Genomic DNA, 22,440 nt, shown 5'->3' on the forward strand with positions numbered 1-22,440 from the left:
ATATTGATTTTTGTTCTCTTCTTTTCAATCTAGAAAACTTCACTGTACAAGAAACTACATTCATCTGAACTTGTTCCTCTCTTTCATTTTGAAAGCTATCTCAGTATTAATGAAAGATGATTTCCTCTATTCCGGTTATTATACTTGTCCTGATTCTTTGGTAATTACATTTTCTTCTGCTTTTTATGATTTGTGTATGTTGCTTCCAACAATCGATCTACTAAAATATACTGAATCAAAGCCACCAAGGTTTATTTACAGATGTTAGAAATGGATGGAAATCAATCATATATATGATTGCTTTACACAAATGTATCAACCATTTAGGTAATAGACATGCAATGTCACCTTTATATCCAATAATTTACCACAAATGACTTTTACTGATCCACCAAATATTTGGTATGCTCCCACAAATTATACAATCCATGGTCATTAGGTGTGTGCTATGTGGAATAATTGAAATGCTGGGAAATTATTCTGTATTACTCTAGTGGCTCTCTCATATTTTAGACAAAAATCAGCCAAACCCCCCAATTTTAGTAGATAGGCCCAACCATTTAATGTATCTGGGGTCCTCGTGACTGATGTCAGAGGAGTTAAAAAATAGGCAGTTTGATTTTAATCGCCTGATCTTTTTGGCCTGTTAGTAGATAAGACGCTGCCAAATGAGTCTGGCGGCAACTTTCTTTGTTCTTCCCATTGGGAACACATGGACTCTTGGCTGAGCCAAGCTTTCATTTATATGGGGGATCAGAAGAGATAGCTGTTGGCCAATAGTTATCTATTGTGTATGGAACCCCTAGGTCTCTACTAAAATTACATAATGGGGCCTAAAATAGAGGATGGGGCTCATAGTGTCCTGAACATTTGTCAGTAGCCCTTTAATGGCAGCCCTAGGAGGCAAAAATATTTTCTAAATTCAACTTCAATCATATTGTCTTAGGTCAAATTTTAATAAGCCATGTATGTTAGACTATATAGTTTTTAAACGGTGAACTAAACGTGAGCACTGCTGTCGTAGGTGCATGGGTAGGCTCCCACTCCTTATAGTAAATGTAACAAAACCCGGCACTCAACTTAAGTATGGATGCTGTAAGGTTTATTGTGTAGTATTAACACTAAAACGTTTCGGTCCTGTGGACCTTCCTCAGTTACTACATGGTGAGAACAATAAAAAAATAAACATAAACAAAATGCTTCAACAGAAGGAAAAAAATGAACAAAAAACAAGGTATATACAACAATATGTAACAATATGTACAAGGTAAAGATATGGTCATGTTTCAAAGGGAACATATTATAACGCTTAGAAACCGAAGCATACCTATTTGTGAGATGAGTAGGGAGTAAGTATCTTTTGCCAATAGAGCCCTATTGGTACAACTGGAGGGAAGAAGGAGGAGAGGAGTGACATTATTGTGCTGCGGTTTAAAGTGATACAGTGATCCGTGTGCACAAACCCCATAGGGAATACCTTAATATCCAGTAAGTTCTGAATGCACACTGAAACTATTCCCTCCCTACTCAGGCAGGTATGGGACCGATGTGAAATGGATAGCACAAACCAGACATACTGGGGAATGAAAAGAAACTGCAATCATACAAATACATTCATGAAACAACAAAGTAGAGAACAAGGAAACAGTAGGAATGGCCAACCAAATGGGAGAGGATAAGGAAATACACAGACACAAACAAAACCACACAGATAACTCCTAGAGTTAGCACCAATTAGCAGCCACTAATAAGGACTACTCCATCATCACCAAACTGGGTAGTTATAAACTGTCACCAGCAGGGAACAGAGGAAGCAGTGAGGTTTAAATAGAAGCTCCTGCTGATTGATAGGATAGGCCAAATAGTAGATGGAAAACACCTGCTGTTAGAAAGGAGCGGACGAACAGATAAAGACTAATCAGCACCAGCAGATAAACACAAGACTGCCGGATCGAATCCTGAGGCATGACACCACCTGTCTTAAGGTACCTTCACACTAAGCAACTTTGCAGCGAGAACGACGACGATCCGTGATGTTGCAGCGTCCTGGATAGAGATCTCGTTGTGTTTGACACGCAGCAGCGATCTGGATCCCGCTGTGATATCGCTGGTCAGAGCTAGAAGTCCAGAACTTTATTTCGTCGCTTGATCACCTGCTGTCATCGCTGGATCGGCGTGTGTGACGCCGATCCAGCGATGTGTTCACTTGTAACCAGGGTAAACATCGGGTTACTAAGTGCAGGGCCGCGCTTAGTAACCCGATATTTACCCTGGTTACCATTGTAAAAGTAAAAAAAAAAAACACTACATACTCACCTTCTGATGTCTGTCACGTCCCCCGGCGTCCACAGGGTTACGCGCTGCTGCCGAGAACTTCCTGCACTGAATATGTGAGCGCCGGCAGTAAAGCAGAGCACAGCGGTGACGCCACCGCTGTGCTCTGTTACTGCAGGCGCTGACACATTCAGTGCACGAAGCTCTGAGCAGCAGCGCGTAACCCTGTGGACGCCGGGGGATGTGACAGACATCAGAAGGTGAGTATGTACTGTTTTTTTTTTACTTTTACAATGGTAACCAGGGTAAATATCGGGTTAGTAAGCGCGGCCCTGCACTTAGTAACCCGATGTTAACCCTGGTTACCCGGGTGCTGCAGGGGGACTTCGGCATCGTTGAAGACAGTTTCAACGATGCCGAAGTCGTTCCCCTGATCGTTGGTCGCTGGAGAGAGCTTTCTGTGTGACAGCTCCCCAGCGACCTAAACAGCGACACTGCAGTGAGCGGCTCGTTGTCTATATCGCTGCAGCGTCGCTGAGTGTGACGTTACCTTTAGGCTCCTCACTTGTCCTGCTGCCACAGCTCCTTGCCCCAGCATATGCTAGGTTCGGATTGGTCTTAGCAATGGTGTTCAGTATGATCTTTAAGCCTCTAGTGGTCTTCTGGGGTGCAGTGTTTTGCATTGATCCCACATGACCACTTGAGGTCTAGCCAGTGCTGGAAAACCTGGATCAGAGACCGAAAGTTAGCAGATGACTGAGAGGGTGCTATAGTGGCAGGAAAGATGAGATTCTGGCCTAGGACCGGCAAGGACAATATTTTATTTTTAAACCCCTTTGTGATTCTTCAAGAAATACAGCTAAGTTGCAGCCGGTTAGCTGTAATCTTTGATGGATTCATGCAAATCGAATAACAATATATTCAGAATCTGGAAAAGCTGACATTTTAGGAGTCAATTCGTAACAACTTGGATTCATTACGAATCAAATTGCTAATCTCTAGTCTTTATAACAGATAAGAGTATTCAGTCATGATGTGTCCATATGCTGAAATTATATACTTTGGACTTTTTTTAACGCCCAATCCACCGGTATATATTTATTTTCTATTGACAGCAGAAAAAATGATAAACATAGTTAAAACATTCCTTTGGACTCTGTTTGCTTGATTAAATTGTTTGGACATGTCAGGGGGAAGATCTGGATACCATTACGTATAAAAACGTAACCCACTGATGAAGTACTGAGTGTAGCATGCTTACACTATTGTGAACATAGCCTTATGGTGACGTAAGGAGAAGTAGCCGCCGGTTGAATAAGCATTCTGCTGACAGCTAGCTTATGAGGATGGTATGCTTTGAACTAGGTGATGTAATCTCATGGCATTGAGTGGTGGAAACGGCAGCAGAGATTTAAGAGCTGAGGTTGTTCGTGGTCGTAACTTTATAAAGGATGGTCATGTTATCAATTAAATTCCAAAGTTCTTATTGATCTTTGTCTTCTGTTGCAGACCGGCTGTAAGATCATGTTAGCCTTTGTTCATTACTGTGTAACTGCAAATTTCTACTGGCTATTGGTAGAAGGACTTTATCTCCACACTTTGCTAGTGGTGATATTCTCTCCGAACAGACATTTTATAATATATCTCCTCATTGGATGGGGTAAGCTTTTCTTTTTTTTGTTTTTATTTTTCTGTCCATTCATTGAAATATTCCCAAGTTGTTTCTTTTTCCTTTCTTCTTTCTTCTACCAAGCTTTTCACATATAGTAACATGCATTAGATTTCTATAGCAGCAAATAGAAAATTTTCATTTCTGCTTCTCCAATGAGAGGTGTTGATAGAAATGGCGTAAAAGATACAGACTTGTCATATCTAATGGGGCACAGGAAACATAAGAGGGTCCTGAGAGCTGCGTCCGTGCTGTGTCTGCCAATCATCACCAGGAGCATTTCTTGACATGACACCCTCAGAATTTCCAGAAGTGTTGATCATTAGTTGTATATAGTGCCTGACAACAGATATTTGCAGAAGTTGCTCATCTTGTGCATGTTTTTTTTTCAGAATGTTACAGTGGATATTATGATAGACATTTACATTTATTATTCTGTAAGATATTTTAAAGCATATGTCACAAACACTGCTTGAAAAATAATTAAAGAAAATCTACCCCAGAAATCTAAGTAGGGCAAAGCAAGGAAGACACGATGCGGTGAATTTTGCCGTGTTTGATCACGCTTCTCATTGCTCTCTTATAAGGGGTCGTGGAGTTTAAAAATCACATTTTGATACATGCTGTTATGGATTTCTGCTTTAATAGAGAGATTCCTTTGTTCAAGACCTCATAATTTAGGCAGAGTGGAGATTACAAAAAGATTCTCGCCCTGAGATGACCTGCCTTGTCCTATTTTACATAAATAACTTGAGTGTTGAATGTTCATTGTGTAATGCCTCATTTCCCCTGTGGTAGCGCTGCAGGGAAACTGAACAATCGCTGCCAGGTTTTACAGATTATAAGTTCATGTGTGGGGGTCTCAATAAAGGGAGATCTTTTGACTCGTTAACTAGCAAGGGATCTTACCTACAAGCAGGGGCTTTTCAAAGCAGAGGACCCCTTTAAACGTGTGTCACAAAGTCAAAAAATAAAAAAATAACCTGAACATAGAAATACCTAATAACACAATGAAGGACAGGTGTATATCATACTGCATGTATGGAGTGAGTTGGTACCAGTTCACGGGTGATCAGCAGAAAATAATTATAACACTACAGACTATAAATGACTATACATCACTGTTCATACATAGCATCCATACGAATACACATTTACATCAGATGGCTCACTCTCTATGATTGCAGCCCTTGTCTTTCCATCCAGCCTAGGCTTCGATGACACCTTCTTCTGACAAGTGCATTTTGCCTACTACCAGCTTAAGTCCCTGGCTTCCATAGCTTATCCCTACCCTTTACAGCAAGACCCAAAAACTGACCCATAAATGTATTCAGATCCAGAATTCAAACATCAGCCCCATAATGTAATTTAGACCCAACCCTGAAATTCAGCTTTTTAGCCCAGAGATAAGGGATCCATGGGATAACGTTTCTCCTTGTGAATAGTAACATGTTAAGCATGCCGAGATTAGGAGAGTTTTAAGTTGCAAAGCTCCTTTGGAAATATGCAAATTGTCTCTTCAGAGAGGAAGAGGACTAGAACTCTAGTGCCACCTATAGGAAGTAGGACACTCAATGTCGACCCTTTAACGAGCCTTGTCACATGCCTTAGGATAAAGTCAAAACCAGAATCTCAATTTGCAAATACTGTGTTTTGGAGTACTGCCCCTCATCAGTGCAAAATGTGAGATCTGGTTTGGCTGGGTGAGAGGCGTCTGACTGGGATCCAAAGGATAATGTTTCCCAGAGGAGCATTGCAGCTTAAAAGTCTCCTCATATCGGCATGCTTAACATGTCACTCTCCTGCAAGGAGAAACAATATCCCTTGTATCCCAGTCAGATGCCTCTCACACAGCCAAACCAAATCTCATACTTTGCATTGATGAGGGGCCTGAAACACAGTGTCTGCAAATTGAGATTCTGATTTTGGCTTTTATCCTAAGTCATGTGACAAGGCTCGTTAAAGGGAGGACTCTAGGATTGCTACTTCCTGTAGGTGGCACTAGAGCTCTAGTTTTCTTCCTCTCCGAAGAGACAATTTGAATACAGCCCAGAGATAAAAATGTTTAAACTTTTGACCAGTTTACTCCATTTTCTTCTTCTTATTATTATTATTATTTATTGTTATAGCGCCATTTATTCCATGGCGCTTTACATATCCTTATCCTTTTCACGCTGAGATTCCTCTTCTGCTCCATATTGGCATCCCCAGCTGAAGAGTAATCTAGGTACAAGGGAAATAACTATCACTGACTTTAACTCACTGGACTAATCCAATAGATAATACAATTAAAAGATGAAAAAAATATTAAGAAATCTGCATAATCGTCCAAAAAATCTCTCTAGTGTAAAATGGTAATATAAAACTGTACTATTGGGACACAGTATACACTGAAAAACTGTGTTTCATGACCTTATTTATGATTATAGATGGACGAACCCGAACAGTAAAGTTCGGGGTCCGTACCGACACAACTGGTTGCCTTTAAGGTGCGACACTATACACCAAAAAAAGTACCAAAATTGTGGCGCATATTTCTGACACAAAGTAAGCGAAGTAATAGTTGGTGTACATTTAGTCTAGACAGGCTTAAAATGAGATACATTTATCAAACAGCATTAACCACTTTGATCAATGTGGCACATCTTAAGACTGTCTGGTCTATGTTTCCACTGTCTAAGAATTGGACGGTTTTAATAAATATGAGCCAGTGTGTCTGAGAGACTGTAAGGAGCAGGGAGGCTCTGACGACACCCATACACTCAGATAGCGGTTGTGGAGAGGGAAATGTGCATTGAGAGAATTCAGCACAGGGAATACTTTTCTATGAATACACAGGATTGAGTAGAAATTTTAGAGATTTTTTTTTACTTTGTATTGATAGGGACATTTAACTTTAATCTGTTAATACCTCATATTCTCTTCATCACTAGGTATTCCTACTGTATGTATTATTACATGGATATTCACTAGAATTTATTTGGAAGATACCGGGTATGTAACATAAAACTTCATGACTTTATGAAAGATTAGTTTTACCATATATATTTAAAAAGTGCTGATTTTTAATTTTCTTGACATTCTTCTTGTTGCAGATGCTGGGACACTAATGAGCATAGCATTCCTTGGTGGGTTATAAGGTCACCAATTATTCTTTCCATTATTGTGAGTATCCTGCCATTTACAGTATGTGGGTTCCATTTCCGGGTGGATTGTCTTGATCTATTCTTTTCTTCTGTTTTCATATGCTATAGATTTCTAATATAGACATATATATTGAAGGAGTTTTCAGGGTCAGACCTATTTATCGTCAGCCAAATAATTCAGAAGAGATGATCGTCCTACAGAACTATATAGGGAATATTTACACGAGAGATAGAAATGACTGGGAGAAAAAATCAATTCTATTCATCTGTATTGAGTTGTTTTCGTTTCCATGCAGAAAATCCTTAGCAAAATCTACAGAGCAAAACTTGCTGTACATAGATTGCCTAAGGCCTCTTTCACACTTCAGTCGTTTGGCGTCAGTCACTTCCGACAAAGTGACGGATCGACGGATCCGTCACAATTGTTGAAAAAACGGATGTAACGGATCCGTTTTTTTGACGGATCCGTTACTCGGGGGTTGTATATACTTTTTGGAGCATGCGCAATTGAAAAAACTTGAAAAAACGGATTGGGGCGACGGATCCGCCAAAAAACGGATCGCGACGGATCCGTCGCCCATAGGGGGCCATTCTATGAAATGACGGACGCGACGGATCCGTCGCGATCCGCCATTTCAACGGAGACAAAAAACGTCTAGATGAACGTCAATGTCTAGATTACGTCCGCTAAATTTTGACGGATCCGTCGCATGACGGATGGAACGGACGACCATCCGTCACAATCCGTCGCTAATGCAAGTCTATGGGGAAAAAAACGGATCCGTCTAAAAAAAAAACGGATCCGTTTTTTGAGGAAAATGACGGTTTTAGACTGACGTCAAACAACTGAAGTGTGAAAGAGGCCTAAGATGTTATCCAAAATGCTGGAACTGAAATGCACTGCAAATTTTCTACAATCCACTGCCTATCAGCCCTAAATACATGAGTCCTTAGTCAGGGGCTAGGGCAAAATTTGTGGCGGGAGGTACACCGCATATTGTGATGTCCCTGTTCCACCTGAGCTCCCCCATCTTGGCTCAGATGGCTGAAACTAGTCTGGAAATGCTATAAGTTGCAACTTTTTGGACAACAAAATTTAGCAAATTTTCAAGCAATTTACACCAAATATCTAGCAAATCAATAGCTTTGATTAATTTGTGTCATCAACTGATTGAAGTTGGGTCCTTATCAATACAAATTAAAAACGAAATCCCCAAAATCTACATTTCTCCTCAATCCTTCATATTCTACAAAATCTTTTCCTTGTGTTAACTTCATACGAGCATATTGCATAGGCCATAAGTTACTGTGGGGTTTGTTCACCTTTGCTTTCTTAGGTTCTAACCCCTGAGGAAGTCACATATTTGTGGCGAAACGCATGGGTTTGGTCCCTCTTCCTACCTGATGACTGGCACAGGCTTTATATTGGCTTACAATGCCAATGTACAATGATTGGTTGTCTTTGCTATGTGATATCTCTCACATGTTCTTTCTTTTTCTATAGGGGATATTTTGCACTTAGGATTTTTTTAATTGCTGTATTTTATCTGTAATTATTCTGTGCTATACAGCAATGGATACTTATTTTGTGTTCTCTCTTTCATTCCTTTATGCATATTGGCACTTTGATGTGTATTTGATTGTACTTATTGTCGTATTTTCTTTGTTTGATTGCATTGCATTATAACTATAGGGGCAAATATTATACTGTGTATTCATATTTACCTGTGTCACCTAGTGGATAAGGGTGGCCACTAGTGATGAGCGAGTATACTCGTTGCTCTGGTTTTCCCGAGCATGCTCAGGTGATCTCCGAGTATTTGTGAGTGCTTGGAGATTTAGCTTTTGTTGACACAGCTGCATGATTTGCAGCTGCTAGACAGCCTGAATACATGTGGGGGTTGCCTGGTTGCTAGGGAATCCCCACATGTATTCAACCTGTCTGGCAGCCGCAAATCTTGCAGCTGCGTCAACAAAAACAAAATCTCCAAGCACTCACAAATACTTGGAGACCACCCGAGCATGCTCGGGAAAACCCGAGCAACGAGTATACTCACCCATCACTAGTGGCCACAACTTTATTACAAGCTGTATGGTCACTATTGTAAGCCATGGGCTCTTTTAAGTGTTTTTAATTAACTTTTTGGCTTGTAAGTTGTAATGTTTTTGAGATGCTTATTGCATGGTCTATTCTTTTTCTCTTTTCTTCAACTGCTTCACTATTTATGTAATTGGTTGATTTCTATATGTCTGGCGGTGCCCGCTGTCATTTATCTTTATCTTTTGGACTGGCCAGAGCCACAAGTGTGAGGAATATTACAGGATTGATGCAGTAAAGCATGACTCACAGCAAAGGCTCTGCCCAGCCAGCAACTGAAGCAGAAACCAGCACAGATGTTACACAGAGTCTCTGAAGTGTTTACAATCCTTCAAAGCACTTCAGTCTAATTTGCATAAGGAATAAGATGTTAGGTCTGATTAATCAAAGTTTTAACAGCAGAATAGTGTCATAATGGCTTTGAAAAGCTGTAACATTTTTGCACAGCGTGGAGTTCCAAAAAACATAGCAGAAAAAGATACAGCCTTGGAGCTGCTTTAGCTTGGCTGGTTGTGAAAAATGTGGGGCAGGCACACTGTTTTTTAAAATTATTTATTTAAATAATTAAAAGACATGTCATGGGAACCCCTCTATTCTTGATAACCAGCTTGCTAAGGATGACAGTTGAGGGCTGCAGCCCGCAGCTATCAGCTTTGCCTGGCTGGTTTGGTTATCAAAAATACAGGGAACCTCACATCATTTTTTAAATGTATTTATTGATTTATAGCAGAATGATGGGAGCGGTCTTTAGCACCTGGCATCGGGGAACAGAGTGAACAGTACTGCTGCTTCCCAGGCGCAGATGTTATCTGTGTCATCAGTGTGCATGTGTGCGGAATGTTTTGAGGCCCGAGCAGCTGTTAAAAAATGGACATGTCAGCATGTTTTGCCTACGGACACATGGTCTGTGGAAACACACTCATGTGTGTAACTGTCTCTGGTACGTGTGAAACTGTCACCACACATACTGTTCACACTGGCATGTGAAAGAGCCATTACCAACACCAAATCAGATACCAAATGCAATAGCAGGATGCAGCAGACCATCGTGATAAAGGTGGGGGCAACACAGGTGCAAAATACTGATAAAAACATCCTCTCACAAACTTACCAGTTTATGTAGGGTCTGGATACCTAGTATTTAAAATGCACTTAGATGGATTTGCACAAAAAGTCTGGGTGTTGGTGTTTTCATGCCAGTTTGAATCAGCCTCACTGAAATGGGTGGATCTCTGGAGGATCTGGGGGGAATATGGCCATATGTGCTTGTCCTCTTAAAGGGAATCTGTCAACCCCAGGACGTACATGACCTATTAATATGGGCATACAGGTAATAGAAATGTTACACTAGTCCTACCTGTATGCCTCATATTAATGGTCTTGTTGCTGAGAAATGTTATATTCTGTCTTTATGGTAATGATTTCTTCCAAGCTCTGGGTCGTGCGGTGCCTGGAAGAAATCCCTGCCTCCTGTCCTTATTACAGTTCTACCCCCCTCCCATGTACATCAGTTCTGGCCTCAGAATCCTGGCCCTGCGCTCCCTCAAAAGTACGTACCTCTTCCTCCCTTCTATAGGCAGTGCACTCAGGAATCTTCTGTGCAGGCACCGGCAAGTCACTGTGACCTCCGGTGTGCGCGCCCATAAGGTGCTCTTCCCACTTCCTTCCTGCACAGTCATCGCTATGAACCATGTGTGCATAGCGATGACTATGCAGGGAGGAAGTGGGTAGAGCACCTTATCGGCACATACACTGGAGGCCACTGGAGCGGAAGTCACCTGCGCAGAAGATCTCGGAGTGCAGCACCCATAGAAGGGAGGATGAGGTATGTATTTCTGAGGTAGAGCAAGGCACGGGATTCCGGGGCCAGAACTGACGCGAATGGGAGGGGGTAGTATTATAATGAGGAGATGAGGCAGGGATTTCTTCCAGACACCGTACGCCCCGGAGCCTGGAAGAAATTATTAACATAAAGATATAATAGAACATTTCTCAACAACAAGACCATTAATATGAGGCATACAGGAAGGACTAGTGTAACATTTATTTCACCATATTAATAGGTCATGTATGTCCCTGGGGGTGACAGATTCCCGTTAAAGAATGTGCCTTGTACTCATAGGATGAGCATGTGCTATGCCAGTCTTGATGAATCGGCTTCATTGTGTTTTCAGCACTTGAGCAACTAATTACATAAAGGTTTAGATTGTCTTGAGTCTCACAGACCTGCGTGTCCGGAGAGTCAAACCCTCTGACTGATTCCCTTTAAATCTCTGGATCAAAAAGGACATAATGTGCCTTATTCCAGTTTTTACAAATAGCCAACAATGGTTCAGGGCTCTCCAGCAACAACAAAAAGAATTGGGTGAGCTGGTGCTTTCAATATATTTGTTCTTTTTTCTAAGCAATCCCCGATTCTGCAGTCCTGTGTTACTCGCTTGCATTTACAAATTGCCAAGATACTGGGGCCTATTAAAAATAGAATAAGCTACATTTAATAACTCGTGTGCCTTTTTTTGCAGGTAAACTTCTGTCTTTTTATTAATATTATCCGTATTCTACTGCAAAAGCTGCGGTCTCCTGATGTGGGCGGCAACGACCAGTCACAATTCAAGTATGTGTTATCACGAGGGTCACAGCCACACGATGGTCCATGTGCAGTTGGGTCATGCAAAAATACTGTGACATGATTGATAAAGCATTTCCTGATACAGGATGATGGCAATAATTCTGGCTACAATACAATTAGGTTCAGCAGATTACGCAGCAGCTGTAGTAACTCCTTGATTGCGTAAATTAAATTTCCAATAGTAAGGTGTCTGGTGCAGAAGAAGCTTAAAGTGGTATTCCCATCTCCAATATCCTATCACAATATGTACTAGGTGTAATAATAATAATAATATTAGCACATACCTCCAGTTAGAAATGTAGTATAGTTTTTCTGATTCGCTATTAGAGATGCATGTGCTTTGACACTGACACAGCCACGACACATGCAGTTGCGGCGCCGTACACCTGATCAGCCGGCGCGCTCCATGTATCCGGGTTCCCTCTGCAGCTTATTCGGTAAGCGCTACAGCTTGCCAAATAAGGTAGGACCTGAACAGATTCGCTCATCTCTATTCGCTGTGTCTCTTTCCTCATATGCAGGCATTGCAGGACCTTAGGTATCTATGGTTACAACTAGAGATCAGCGAATATATTCGGAAAAATGATTGCCGAATTGGAATGTGCCATATTTGTGCAATATTTATGCCGAATTTATGTTTGATGATCGTTTCCTAACATAATCGCTCATCTCTAATCCCATTGACTTCAATGGCGTTCGGCTATGTTTGGCGAAAATTGCAAATTCGGCTATCATAATCACAAACGAATATTGAAATATTCACTCATCTCTAGGTGCGACCACCAGCAACTAGATATCTAACTGTCCTTATATCAATGCTCATAGCCATAGAAAGTTGAAAATAATTAATGATTAGCAAGAAACCTTTCTAATAAGTGAGGATTGTCTAAACTTTAATATATCAGGGTTGTCCAAATTTGTGGACTTTTTTTTTCTTACTTAAAGGCAATCTATCAACAGGCTCTTCCTATGTAATCTGAACACTACAGAGAATAGGGGTTGAAGCACAGATTTCAGAGATGTGTCAGGCATTGTGCTGTTGTCTTCTTACAATAAAGGTATTATCACCTGGAGATTATCACTGCCCGGACTACAGCTCACGCAGCTGCTAGCTCGACCACGACTCCTCCTGTGATAAGCAGCTCACTGTAAATAGACTGTATAAATAAAGAGCCCGGGATGGGGGCAGCTTTCTCAGTTCAGCTACATGCTACATCTAAAGAATTCTAAGATCTTCTAAGATTCAGGGTCTCCTTGCCTACACCATGCTGTTCTCAGATGTGGCAGCAAAACCCATGTGTCACATTCCCTTTAAATGCATGTATTTTAATCTAAAATTCATTTTTATAATTGAGTTTCATTAAAAATGTTGCACCATTTGTTTGTCTTTTATAGCCAATGCATTGCACTTTCTCTTGATGGCTGCAGAAAGGGTTTTTCTAAGGATGAGTCAGTGAGCTGATCCTAACGGTCCTAAAGGAGTTTGTAACTCTTTTGTGTATTTTTTTTAGCTTCTTTCAAATGATTTATGACCACAGACCATATCAAAGTTGAATGAGCAGGGAAACAAAGAGCCTGGGAAAGCAAAATTGTGCACAATTTTTAATTAAACTGAATTGCAAAAATGATTTTTAGCCCCAAATACATGCGTTAAAAAAAAGACCCCAGAGGTAGATAACCCGTTTAAATATGATAAAGGATAATTTATTTAAACACCAATATAAAAAAAAAAATGAATCTGAATATGTTGAGTTTTCATACAGCGTCTTCCTGCTTTATTACAGGAGACTCACAAAATCCACTCTTCTGCTCATACCTCTGTTCGGAGTTCACTATATGGTGTTTGCTGTTTTTCCCATTTCAAGTTTTAATGACTGTCAGATATGGTTTGAACTTTGCATTGGATCATTTCAGGTAATACAAAAGTAAAGAAAATGTTTCTGTAAATTCTTTTACTTAATCATTTAATCTGGAAATTCTTTTTTTCTAGGGATTGGTGGTTGCAATTCTATATTGTTTCTTGAATACTGAAGTAAGTACAATTTGTGTTATGATGGTTAAGTATAGAAATGATTATGCATTTCTGAAGGGAACAATCCCCTCTAGTTACCACACCTAAAGTTTGCACTCCCAACTTCACACCTATTCTCCAAACCAATGAAAAAGACATTGCACAGAATACAGATTTTCTCCATAGTTTATTGATTGGATAGTTGTATTTCAGAAAAAGGGTATATGGACATATTTTTTTTAGATTCATGCATTTTGGATTAAAAATCATTTTTGCAATTAGATTTAATTTAAAAATGTTACTCCATTTGCTTTCTTTAGTCTTTGTGTTGCACTGTGTGGGGTGCTTGAAACACCGTTTTGTGGCTGTCATAGAGAAATACTCACACGAAAAGATTTCATCAGATAACTTGACTCAACTGCAGAAGCATGTATGAAGATTCCAGAAGAAGGTTTATTTCTAAGCTGAATCATGGTATTATGCACAATTAGGGCGGTTTCACACGTCCTGATATTTCCAGTACCGGAAAAAACAGTACCGGAGATATCCGTGTCCGTGTGCTCACGTAGTACATCCGTGTGGCACATGTGCGGCAGTCATGTGCCACCCGGGTGCCACATCAGGACCACATGGACAGCCGCCGGGAAGCCACGCTACAGGAAGCGCTGTCCCCTGTTTGTGCTGCTGAAGCCGGCTGTCATCTGTTTTCTCCCCTGCTCGGCTGGCGATCAGCGCGAGCCAGGGAGAATGAATGAAAGAAAAACCCGACGTGGGGTCCCCCTATATTTTACAACCAACCCGGCAAAACTCAAAGGTGCGGGCTGCTATTCTCAGGCTGGTAAGGGGCCATGGATATGGGCACCCCCAGCCTAAAAACAGCAGCCCACAGCTGCCCAGAAAAGGTGCATCTATTAGATGCCCCAATTCTGGAGCTTTGCCCGGTTCTTCCCACTGCCCTGTAGCATTGGCATATGGGGTAATGAGGGGTTAATGTCACCTTCCTATTGTAAGGTGACATTAAGCCAGCTTAGTAATGGAGAGGCATGAATAAGACACCTATCCATTACTAATCCCACAGTTGTTAAAGGGGTAATAAAACACACACACACAGTTAAAAAAAAGAATTTTAATGAAATAAAACAAAACACACAGTTTGACCATTTTATTGTTACTGCCATTGAAAGCGAAGCCCTCGATCTCCTGGAAAAAAGTCAAAATAAAAAAACAGCAATATACCCATAGCTGTCCACCGTACAGTCAAGTCCCATGCAGTAATCCATATCTGGGGGCATTTACATTTGACAACCAGGAGCACTGCTAATGTGACTGCCCCCGGCTGTAAACGACTGGGGAATAAATTAAATGCAGGGAGCAGAGCTTCGGTGACTAGCGGTGACGTCACCGAAGCTGCACCCCCTGGTGGCATGAACTCAAATGATTTTCCCACGCTGAAGAGTTCATTGAATGGGTCTACATGTGTCAGTGTCTACGGTACGTGAGAAAACTGTCACTACACATATCAGAGGCACTGATGTGTGAAACCGGCCTTACAGTCTCAGTAAATGTAACAGCTGCAATAGGTAAAAAAGATAATTCTGAACCAGAGTTGTATAGATATCATGCTCGGAACATGGCTGGCATACATTATCTGGGGAAGAAGAAAGTATGGCGGGGTTACTGATATTAGAGCTGGGGAGAAAGACAGGGAGAACGCCAGGACAAATGTCTAATAGGCGAACCTGATTACACAGCAGTGAATCAGCAATAATAATGCAATACAATTCAATACTGTATGATTCCCAAGTTGAAGACATGACAAACTTTTAACTCCGTTAACTCATTTGGCAGCCATCAATAGGAACAGCATCATCAGTACTCCCACACCATCTGGGAAACTTCGAGACAAAGCATCCGCTTTGACTTTCTTTATCCCAGGATGGTATGTGACCACAAAATTAAACCTGATGAAAAACAAAGACCATCTAGCTTGCCTGGGATTCAGACATTTAGCAGATTCAAGGTACAGAAAGTTTTCGTGAACAGTGACTGTGACTGGATGATTTGCCCCCTCCAAAAAATGACGCCATTCCTAAAATGACAACTTAAAGGGAACCTGTCACCAGGTTTGGCCGATGCGAGTTACGGCCACCGCCTTTCAGGGCTGATATACAGCATTCTGTAATGCTGTAGATAAACCCCCAATCTGACCTGCAAGAGAAGAAAAATAACTTTTATTATACTCACCTGCAGGGCGGTCCAGTCCGATGGGTGTCGCTGGTCTTAGTCCAATGGGTGTCGCTGGTCACAGTCTGGCAGCTCCCATCTTCTTGTGATACTGCCCTCCTGCTTGCTTCATGGCTCCTCTGCATTGCGCTCCTGTGCAGGTATACTTATCTGCCTTGTTGAGGGCAGAGCAAAGTACTGCAATGAGTGTTGTGATCCTAATGGCAGAGGATCTCAGGGTCTTCAGCAAAGTCTGCAAACATAAAAACTAGCTCTTAGGGAGGTGGTAACTGAGCTGACCACATACCTGATCCTAGCCCACAAATAATAGCAGCCGGGGAACGTGCCTACGTTGGTTCTAGACGTCTCGCGCCAGCCGGAGATCTAACTAACCCTTTCAGAGAAAATACAGACCTCACTTGCCTCCAGAGAAAGATACCCCAAAGTAGATACAGGCCCCCAACAAATAATAACGGTGAGGTAAGAGGAAAGGACAAACGTAAGTATGAACTAGATTCAGCAAAGAGAGGCCCACTAAATAATAGCAGAAATATAGAAAGCGGACTTATGTGGTCAGCGAAAAACCCTACTAAAATATCCACGCTGAATATCCAAGAACCCCCGTACCGACTAACGGTATGGGGGGAGAATATCAGCCCCCTAAGAGCTTCCAGCAAAATCAAGAATCACATTATGAACAAGCTGGACAAAAAACAGAATAATACAAATAAACAAAAAACAAGAAAGCAGGACTTAGCTTATGTTGCAAAAATCAGGACCAGTAGACAAGAGCAACCAGACAAGGACTGATTACATGGATGCCAGGCAATGGACTAAGACTCCAGGAAGTTTAAATAGAAACACCCAGAGTCTTAATTAACAGGTGACTACCAACCTGAGGAAAGAGAATCCAAGAGCCATACCGCGAGTGACCACAAGAGGGAGCCCAAAAGTATAGTTCATAACAGTACCCCCCCTTTAAGGAGGGGTCACCGAACCCTCACTACAACCACCAGGGCGATCAGGATGGGCAGCGTGAAAAGCACGAACCAAATCGGCCGCATGAACATCAGAGGCGACCACCCAGGAATTATCCTCCTGACCATAGCCCTTCCATTTGACTAGATACTGAAGCCTCCGTCTAGAGAGACGAGAATCTAAGATCTTCTCCACCACATACTCCAACTCGCCCTCAACCAAGACCGGAGCAGGAGGGTCAACAGCAGGAACCACAGGCACAAAGACCTATGGAACACATTGTGAATGGCAAACGACACAGGAAGATCCAAACGAAAAGACACCGGATTAAGGACCTCCAAAATTCTATAAGGACCAATAAAGCGAGGCTTAAACTTAGGGGAGGAAACCTTCAGAGGGACAAACCGAGAAGACAACCAAACCAAATCCCCAACACGAAGTCGGGGACCCACACCGCGGCGGTGGTTGGCAAAACGCTGAGCCTTCTCCTGTGACAACTTCAAGTTGTCCACCACATGATTCCAACTCCACTGCAACCTATCAACCACAGAATCCACCCCAGAACAGTCAGAAGGCTCAACATGACCCGAGGAGAAACGAGGATGAAAACCAGAGTTGCAGAAAAATGGCGAAACCAAAGTAGCGGAACTAGCCCGATTATTGAGGGCAAACTCAGCCAATGGCAAGAAGGTCACCCAATCATCCTGATCCGCAGAAACAAAACATCTCAAATAAGCCTCCAGCGTCTGATTAGTTCGCTCCGTTTGGCCATTAGTCTGAGGATGAAAGGCAGACGAGAACGACAGATCAATGCCCATCTTAGCACAAAAAGATCGCCAGAATCTGGACACAAACTGGGATCCTCTGTCAGACATGATATTCTCAGGAATGCCGTGCAAACGAACCACATTCTGAAAAAACAAAGGAACCAGATCGGAAGAGGAAGGCAACTTAGGCAAGGGCACCAAATGGACCATCTTGGAAAAACGATCACACACCACCCAGATGACAGACATTCCCTGAGACACCGGAAGATCTGAAATTAAATCCATGGAAATGTGTGTCCAAGGCCTCTTCGGGACGGGCAAGGGCAAAAGCAACCCGCTGGCACGAGAACAGCAAGGCTTAGCCCGAGCACAAGTCCCACAGGACTGCACAAAAGCACGCACATCCCGTGACAAGGAAGGCCACCAAAAGGACCTAGCAACCAAATCTCTGGTACCAAAAATCCCAGGATGCCCTGCCAACACCGAGGAATGAACCTCGGAAATAACTCTGCTGGTCCATTTATCAGGAACAAACAGTCTATCAGGTGGACAAGAGTCAGGTCTACCAGCCTGAAATCTCTGCAACACACGTCGGAAATCAGGAGAAATGGCCGACAAAATCACTCCCTCTTTAAGAATACCAGCCGGCTCTGAGACTCCAGGAGAATCAGGCACAAAGCTCCTAGAGAGAGCATCAGCCTTCACATTTTTCGAACCAGGCAGGTATGAAACCACAAAGTCAAAACGGGAGAAAAACAATGACCAACGAGCCTGTCTAGGATTCAGGCGTTTAGCAGACTCGAGATACATCAGGTTCTTGTGATCAGTCAAGACCACCACACGATGCTTAGCTCCCTCGAGCCAATGACGCCACTCCTCAAATGCCCACTTCATGGCCAACAACTCCCAATTACCAACATCATAGTTCCGCTCAGCCGGTGAAAACTTCCTGGAAAAGAAAGCACATGGTTTCATCATAGAGCAACCAGAGCCTCTCTGCGACAAAACAGCTCCTGCACCAATCTCAGAAGCATCCACTTCAACCTGAAAGGGAAGTGAGACATCAGGCTGGCACAAAACAGGCGCCGAAGTAAACCGGCGCTTCAGCTCCCGGAAGGCCTCAATGGCCGCAGGAGCCCAATTAGCGACATCAGAACCTTTCTTGGTCATATCCGTCAGAGGTTTAACAACGCTAGAAAAGTTAGCAATAAAACGACGGTAGAAATGAGCAAAACCCAAAAACTTCTGAAGACTCTTAACAGACGTGGGTTGAGTCCAATCATGAATAGCTCGGACCTTGACTGGGTCCATCTCCACAGCAGAAGGGGAAAAGATAAAACCCAAAAAGGAAACCTTCTGCACTCCAAAGAGACACTTTGAGCCCTTCACAAACAAAGCATTATCACGCAAAACCTGAAACACCATCCTGACCTGCTTTACATGAGAATCCCAATCATCAGAAAAAACTAAAATGTCATCCAGATAAACAATCACAAATTTATCTAGATACTTCCGGAAGATGTCATGCATAAAGGATTGAAACACTGAAGGAGCATTAGAGAGCCCAAAAGGCATCACCAAGTACTCAAAATGACCTTCGGGCGTATTAAATGCAGTTTTCCATTCATCTCCCTGCCTAATGCGCACAAGGTTGTACGCACCACGAAGATCTATCTTGGTGAACCAACAGGCACCCTTAATCCGAGCAAACAAGTCCGACAATAGTGGCAGAGGGTACTGAAATTTAACCGTGATTTTATTCAGAAGCCGATAGTCTATACAAGGTCTCAAAGATCCGTCTTTCTTGGCCACAAAAAAGAATCCCGCACCAAGAGGGGAAGAGGATGGACGAATATGTCCTTTCTCCAAAGACTCCTTTAAATAAGAACGCATCGCGGCATGCTCAGGTACCGACAGATTAAATAATCGTCCCTTAGGAAACTTGCTACCAGGAATCAAATCTATAGCGCAGTCACAGTCCCTATGAGGAGGAAGAGCACTGGACATGGACTCACTGAACACATCCTGATAGTCAAGCAAAAACTCAGGAACTTCTGAAGGAGTGGAGGAAGCAATAGACACCGACGGGGAATCGCAATGAATTCCCTGACAACCCCAACTTGACACAGACATAGCCCTCCAATCCAGAACAGGATTATGAGCCTGTAACCATGGCAGACCCAAAACGACCAAATCATGCATTTTATGCAGAACAAGAAAACGAATCACCTCCCGATGTTCAGGAGTCATGCACATGGTCACTTGTGTCCAATACTGCGGTTTATTCTCCGCCAATGGCGTAGCATCAATTCCTCTAAGAGGAATAGGATTTTCTAAAGGCTCCAGGACAAAACCACAGCGCCTGGCAAACGACAAGTCCATAAGACTCAGGGCAGCGCCTGAATCCACAAACGCCATAACAGGGTAGGAAGACAATGAGCAAATTAAAGTCACAGACAAAATAAATTTAGGCTGTAAGTTACCAACGGCGACAGGACTAACAAACTTTGTTAGACGTTTAGAGCATGCTGATATAACATGTGTAGAATCACCACAGTAAAAACACAACCCATTCTGACGTTATGATTTTGCCGTTCAGTTCTAGTCTGAATTCTATCACATTGCATTAAATCAGGCGTCTGTTCAGACAACACCGCCAAAGGATTAGCGGATTAGCGCTCCCGCAAACGCCGATCTATCTGAATGGCCAGCGTCATAGAATCATTCAGACTTGTAGGAATGGGAAAGCCCACCATCACATTCTTAATAGTTTCAGAAAGGCCATTTCTGAAATTTGCGGCCAGAGCACACTCATTCCACTGAGTAAGCACGGACCATTTCCGAAATTTTTGGCAATACACTTCGGCTTCATCCTGGCCCTGAGAAATAGCCAGCAAAGCCTTCTCTGCCTGAATTTCAAGATTGGGCTCCTCATAAAGCAATCCGAGCGCCAGAAAAAACGCATCAATATTCGCCAATGCCGGATCTCCTGGCGCCAATGAGAAAGCCCAATCCTGAGGGTCGCCCCGCAAGAAGGAGATAACAATTTTAACTTGCTGAGCTGAGTCTCCAGACGAACGAGGTCTCAAAGATAGAAACAATTTACAATTATTCCTAAAATTCCTAAATTTAAATCGATCTCCAGAGAACAGCTCAGGAATAGGAATCTTAGGCTCTGACATAGGACTGCCAATAACAAAATCCTGAATGCTCTGCACACGAGCAGCAAGCTGATCCACACTAGTAATCAGAGTTTGCACATTCATGTCTGCAGCAGAGTTTCAAGCCATTCAGAGGTAAAGGGGAAGGAAGAAAAAAAAAAAAAAACCTCAGAACTTCTTTTTTCTTTTAATCCCACTTCTGCAATGCATTAACTATTCAGTGGCCTGGCATACTGTTGTGATCCTAATGGCAGAGGATCTCAGGGTCTTCAGCAAAGTCTGCAAACATAAAAACTAGCTCTTAGGGAGGTGGTAACTGAGCTGACCACATACCTGATCCTAGCCCACAAATAATAGCAGCCGGGGAACGTGCCTACGTTGGTTCTAGACGTCTCGCGCCAGCCGGAGATCTAACTAACCCTTTCAGAGAAAATACAGACCTCACTTGCCTCCAGAGAAAGATACCCCAAAGTAGATACAGGCCCCCAACAAATAATAACGGTGAGGTAAGAGGAAAGGACAAACGTAAGTATGAACTAGATTCAGCAAAGAGAGGCCCACTAAATAATAGCAGAAATATAGAAAGCGGACTTATGTGGTCAGCGAAAAACCCTACTAAAATATCCACGCTGAATATCCAAGAACCCCCGTACCGACTAACGGTATGGGGGGAGAATATCAGCCCCCTAAGAGCTTCCAGCAAAATCAAGAATCACATTATGAACAAGCTGGACAAAAAACAGAATAATACAAATAAACAAAAAACAAGAAAGCAGGACTTAGCTTATGTTGCAAAAATCAGGACCAGTAGACAAGAGCAACCAGACAAGGACTGATTACATGGATGCCAGGCAATGGACTAAGACTCCAGGAAGTTTAAATAGAAACACCCAGAGTCTTAATTAACAGGTGACTACCAACCTGAGGAAAGAGAATCCAAGAGCCATACCGCGAGTGACCACAAGAGGGAGCCCAAAAGTATAGTTCATAACAGTACCCCCCCTTTAAGGAGGGGTCACCGAACCCTCACTACAACCACCAGGGCGATCAGGATGGGCAGCGTGAAAAGCACGAACCAAATCGGCCGCATGAACATCAGAGGCGACCACCCAGGAATTATCCTCCTGACCATAGCCCTTCCATTTGACTAGATACTGAAGCCTCCGTCTAGAGAGACGAGAATCTAAGATCTTCTCCACCACATACTCCAACTCGCCCTCAACCAAGACCGGAGCAGGAGGGTCAACAGCAGGAACCACAGGCACAAAGACCTATGGAACACATTGTGAATGGCAAACGACACAGGAAGATCCAAACGAAAAGACACCGGATTAAGGACCTCCAAAATTCTATAAGGACCAATAAAGCGAGGCTTAAACTTAGGGGAGGAAACCTTCAGAGGGACAAACCGAGAAGACAACCAAACCAAATCCCCAACACGAAGTCGGGGACCCACACCGCGGCGGTGGTTGGCAAAACGCTGA

The 22,440-nt window shown here is 42.6% G+C and overlaps 1 protein-coding gene across 1 annotated transcript in view; it reads left to right on the forward strand.

Moving 5' to 3' along the window:
- Window positions 1–22,440, forward strand: part of VIPR2 (vasoactive intestinal peptide receptor 2) — a 96,846-nt gene that overhangs the window by 69,000 nt on the left and 5,406 nt on the right. Inside the window, exons 6-12 of the mRNA XM_077268553.1 lie at window positions 34–160; window positions 3,784–3,934; window positions 6,877–6,937; window positions 7,039–7,108; window positions 11,710–11,801; window positions 13,601–13,730; window positions 13,807–13,848. Of these exons, the coding sequence (XP_077124668.1) occupies window positions 34–160; window positions 3,784–3,934; window positions 6,877–6,937; window positions 7,039–7,108; window positions 11,710–11,801; window positions 13,601–13,730; window positions 13,807–13,848 (673 nt within the window). The remainder of the gene's footprint in view (window positions 1–33; window positions 161–3,783; window positions 3,935–6,876; window positions 6,938–7,038; window positions 7,109–11,709; window positions 11,802–13,600; window positions 13,731–13,806; window positions 13,849–22,440) is intronic.

This window comes from Ranitomeya variabilis, chromosome 6 (genome assembly GCF_051348905.1).
Source record: "Ranitomeya variabilis isolate aRanVar5 chromosome 6, aRanVar5.hap1, whole genome shotgun sequence".
NCBI lineage: Eukaryota > Metazoa > Chordata > Amphibia > Anura > Dendrobatidae > Ranitomeya > Ranitomeya variabilis.